At 41.8% G+C, this 5,416-nt stretch overlaps 1 protein-coding gene across 1 annotated transcript; it reads left to right on the forward strand. All coding sequences in view use genetic code 11, as the record gives it.

Moving 5' to 3' along the window:
* Positions 1 to 941: 941 nt before the first annotated feature.
* On the forward strand, positions 942 to 3,646 carry EGR_06941 (Synaptotagmin-11; the record flags this gene model as incomplete). The annotated part of the gene is made up of 3 exons (XM_024496190.1): positions 942 to 1,658; positions 1,862 to 1,985; positions 3,336 to 3,646. The coding sequence occupies 3 exons, from the start codon at positions 942 to 944 to the stop codon at positions 3,644 to 3,646; spliced, it is 1,152 nt and encodes a 383-aa protein (XP_024349393.1).
* Positions 3,647 to 5,416: the final 1,770 nt, after the last annotated feature.

Raw genomic sequence — 5,416 nt, forward strand, 5'->3', positions numbered from 1 at the left:
TCAACCCTTCTTTTTCGCCTTGCACTAGTAGCCTTCATGACGTTACCATCATTTTTGTAATGTTTTACGAGTTATGCAACTGAACAAGCGCTTCAGCAACATACTAGGCGGAAGTACACCCTACTACATTCCCTCATTTTTCAATCTAACTGGATTGCCACAGGCCGCAAATAACTACCAACCAATTTTGTCAATTTGAGCTATAAAACTAACTAGCATCAACTTGTCTTCTCCTGAAAGGGGAATTCAAAGTAGCATGGATATTGCCAAACTGGTACAATGAAATGACGTTCAGTATGCGCGCACTTCTGTTGACGCGTTTGCGAGGCGACCTTGACTCTCCAAATTATTTTTAAAGAGCTTTTGCTAGAGCATGCAATTTCTATAATATAAAGTAAATTGGAACAAATATGTGGTGTTGTTTCATTTAGTATTTACATTTCCCCAATACTTCTATTTATATATGCATTCAAAATATTCCATTGATTATATGAAACAGTTGTGACTTTCTGAAAAATACCTTTCCAATATCTATGTACGGGACTTATAAATCATGTTCGAATAAATTTATGGGAAGATCAAGCATTTTTAACTACTTGCGCCGAGTGTCTGCCCTCTGCCCGATTTAATGCTCGTGCTATAGTTATGATTGGCTAAGGGCGAATCAATGAGGCACAGGACAACTGACCTGCATAATTCAGGCGAGGACTGAATTATTCCTGCCTCTGTCACGTGACAGCTTGCCTTCTGAGGGCTTCCCACGCTCTCCCTTCTCGAAACAACACAAAAAATCCAAATCACTATTTTTACTTTCGGTTAGGATGACAGATGCATAGCTTTCCTTCGCATTCGAATTTGAATGGATAAAGTTTTCCCACTTTCCTTGATGCTTATCCTATCTAAATAACTCAGCTCTTTTTGGTGCACTAGATTCCGTTCTGATGAAACATCCTGGCGCCACCGCTGCATTCATAGTTGGGTTCACTTTTCTCGTACTGGCTGTGGGAATCACTGCCTACATCCTGGTCCGTCGACGCCGCAGAATCTCCCATGGGGGGCGGAACACCTCGAGAAGAGAAGTCCATCGCACTCTGAGTCTTGGAAGGGAACAACTGCTAGATGAACCTCATTCCTTTACCCAATCCTGGTCAGGTTCTTCAGGAGCTGGCAATGGCCTGAACCCATGCCGCCATCTTCCGAGTTCAGACAAACCTGTCGATGGAAAGGAGGTCCATGCACCTACCGCAAATCACACAATCAAGGGCATTGGAAAGCTTCAATTCACCGTTGCGTATGACAACAATGTTCAGGAGTTGCAAGTCTCCGTTCTGCGTTGTGTGGAGTTACCACAGCTTGATCCCAACTTGAACACAGTAGATTCCTACGTGAAGTTGGAACTTCTACCAGAGAAGCGACATCGTGTAAAAACGAGAGTGGTTAGAGGTTCCAATAACCCCTTCTTTGGCGAAGCTTTCATAATGAACAAAGTTTCGCTGAGTATGTTGAAATCTGGCTCCTTGCACTTTATTGTGGTTGGATTTGATCGACATTCAAGGGACTCCATTATCGGTGAGGTTGTCTGCCCTCTCAATGATCTGGAACTTAATCTCACCAAGGAAGCGACTGTTACTAGAGACATTTTGAAGCGCAAATTCAGTGTAAGCCTTACATTGACTTGCCCTGTTAACTACTACTAATGACTTCTATAAGTAGGTATAGATATAGCAAAGTTATTCTTCATATTTCTGGCTCCGTAAGTAGCTGTCAGCTTTCATATCTGACCGGAACAACACATACTGGGAAGGTTAGCGTTAGGTAAAAGTGAGATTAGTTCAAATTATTGTGCCCCATTTACCTTAAGCCCTCCGATAAGAATCGCGGTTTGCTTCTGATAAGCCTCTGCTATCTGCCTGCGGCAAGTCGTCTAACTGCAGTTGTCCTCAAGGCAGAAGGCCTTCCCAAAGTTGATCTCGCCGAGTCATCAGGTAATAAAATAGCTATTAAGCCTTCACTGTACTTTTATTAACAGGATCTCACGGAAAACTGCCCTTCACAGCCACCAACACAAGGACCACCAGACTGATTATTTCAGATGCTGCTCAAAAACTGGGAAGTGTAGCATAGTTGCTCCCGGATAGCAAACATCCTTCCTAAGCCAATCTGTCTAAGACGATTCCGTGTAACCAATGTCCATCGTCACATATATGTGTCGCCGCGTTAAGATGTGAAAATAGGGATGTTGCAAGCATGGATGAAGGTAGCAAGGAACAGGTTAAGCACTAAGTGTTTAAAAGCTGTAGTGCCAGTTAAACTAATGGGTTTCTTTTCCGTTTTACCAAAGTAGTGTACAAAGTACACTAGAGCGTACTTTTAATTCCCGGACGAGGTATTTTCCCTCCGCAAATAGCAAATCAACTTTTACGCCTTTCTACTTTTTTGAATGAATAGATTCAAATCAGTCTCCCGTCTTTTGTAAAATCGTTGATACACTCCAAGAAGTTAGACGGTTACAAAACTTATAGCTGAGTGACAATGACGGCGTAATTCTACTTACCTTACCAAAATTCATGCGTTTTATGGGTTTCTCCATCAACAATGCTGTCATCGGTGGTTTGTTTATTGGGTATGAGGTGGTAAATGCCTATTTTTGCGCTTACGAACTTGGCATAACATGCCATATTAAGTCTCTTGTGTTTGGGATGAATGATACTACTTATTGCGGACTAGTATTCATGGCAAACATTGAAGCTAATTCATGAATTCCTGACTTTTGCAGCTTAATTTCCTAAAACAAGATTGTTAGCATGGATCGTGTGCCAGGTAGCCAAGTAATTTCCTTCCACTTTTTACTCCGCATTACTCCGTGAGTGGAAAGGGCGGGGAGATGTCATTTGAATTGTGACAGTTTAATTTATTAAAGTCAAAATGACGAATTTTCATGCACTTGCTTAGCGCTACACCCATTCTAGCTTTTAATTTGTACCCAAAAAACAGCTCCTGGATTGGCAGGTTTGTTTGTAAGTCTGAACCATCCTTGGCTAGGAGATTTTACTTTCTGCGCTAGTTAAAAGCGGAAAATCAGAGTGGTATCCAATGTGCACGTATCGGTTGGATGGTTTTATGCATACACTCATGTACTATTGTTGGCGAAAGCTATCGTGACGGTGTCTCGACTGACCGGCTACTGGCGGCAGTAATGGGGGTGGATTTGTCTATAACTACTGTGTGCTATTGAAAAGACACTTGTATTCGACACTTAAATCCAACGTTTCATATCCACGGATCCGATATAATGATATCCAGTGTGTAGCATAGCAGCCTTCATCCATTACCAGGAAATCCCTACGTAAAGCTCTACTTTATGGAGAACGACAGACGTATTGCCAAAAAGAAGACCCATGTCAAAAAGCGGACATCGAATCCCGTGTTCAATGAGGCCTTTGCTCTGGAGGTACCTCCCAATGCGAAATTAGAAGATATCAGGTTGGAATTTCGATTGGTGAATTGGGAGCGAGATTCACCCAGTAGAGTGATTGGTCGTGTCACCATCGGCTGCTGCGGTAACGAGAGAGCGCAAGAACATTGGAAGAAAGCTATTGAGAACCCACGGAAACAAGTGGCTGAATGGCACAACATTCTTGCTTGATTCTTCCATCCACTTAACTATCGATGAAGTCAGCCATCCATTCATCAAGTCATTCATCCATTTCTTCTTACCTACCTCATTCTAACCACCACTATAATCACCGGAATGTCTTCTTTGTGTGCGTGTTTGTGGATACTGTTTGATCCGCTGCCTTTTGCGTCTTGTTGTAATTGGGATCGCTATTTTGCCATTACTCATGGTCGTATTCGAAATACATTCTTTGAGTCTCTATTTACACGCGTCCCTTGTGTTCTGTAGGCCTGATCTTGGTAAGATGCAACCGATTTCATTTCCGCTGTCACCATTTGCCAAAGCGGGATTGGGAAGCTATCCCACAACAAGTTTTGCCTTATTTTTAACAAGAGACCCTAAAACTTGAGTTGTTTAATTTAATTGCTGGTTATCATTCGAGCTGAATTGTACTAATTCCTTCAAATCATATCACTCAAATCACATCTAGGTGAGCATTATACACTTAAATGATTTAAGTAGGATGACAGCATTTACCTCATGGAAACCTAAAATGCACAAAAAGACTGACATCTCTTCACGAAAACAAAGTATTTGTGACTTGTAAAAGCAAACAATGAAGGACTTTCAGAGGCCTCGATAAACATTCATTATCATTTTTATTTATCAAGGTGCCACAAGCTTAGTGCAAAATTTCCATTCCATTTCTTCAGAAAAAAACACTCTCCGGCCGGTGACTGACTAGTGGCAAGAAAAGGTAACAATCATCATCGCTCGTAAAAATTTTCCTCTTTCCTCACCATCCCAAGGTGGAGAATGAGAAATTTGTGGCAATTTATTGTAGCGAACTGCATCGACAATGGCATGAACTTTTTTGATCACCTAATGGTCATTTTTACCATGCAACGCGCTTTTTTACTATATACACATGAGAAAAGGTGTACAAATACAAATACTGCTCCATTGGTGACTACAAGCAAAAATGCGCTTCCGTATTATGCATTAAGGAGGCGTATACTCTTACGTGATGTCCAAATGCTCGAGGAACAAAATTCGATTCTTTGAACACGCAGGGAAATGAAGTGGAGTGTTAGTGGGCAATTCACGGAGTGAGAGCCAGATTCTCTAGGCCCCTACAACAGCAAGAGCAACGCTTTTGCCACCCTAGTCGCACAGAAGAACCGACTATCAGAGACAGGATTTTTTAGCATTGTAGCGTACCATTAATATTTGGACCTCCGAATTGACTGGATAAATTGTTGCTTTAAAGCCAGAAAGGTGTAATTATCCTCGGGTGTGGAGCATCCTGCATCCATCGCTCATTCTGCTGGTCACGTGATTTCGTGCGTCCAGTGCTTTTTCTCTACGAGCAAAGAACCCACGTCACACATATGTGGCGCCGGCCTCGGATAAACAAGTCGGACCTTCGCGTACTAGTTTCGTTGCACTCAATTGATCGCGTAAATCAACCTTCCCAAATTAATTGCCTCCGAGAAATGAAGGAAAAGTACCCTTCTTGAATTTACCAAGTACCATCACATATCAGATTTTAAACATTTGGTGCTTATAATATTTGTTTTTTAAGTCTAAGAATCATATGGAATTTCTTAATGGGGGAGTGAATAATGAATTGGCAACCATTACCTGAGCTTTTAAAATTTTTCTCCTACTTTCAGCTATTGGTTGCCTTCAGCACTATCGTCGGCGACACTGTCACCGTTGTCGGCTGTTCTTTGGGGAGTAATTTCGCATCTTCACTGCACAACCCCACAAAGTCATTTGATTATTTTGTGCGGAAAC

This window comes from Echinococcus granulosus (genome assembly GCF_000524195.1).
Source record: "Echinococcus granulosus chromosome Unknown EG_S00066, whole genome shotgun sequence".
Lineage (NCBI taxonomy): Eukaryota > Metazoa > Platyhelminthes > Cestoda > Cyclophyllidea > Taeniidae > Echinococcus > Echinococcus granulosus.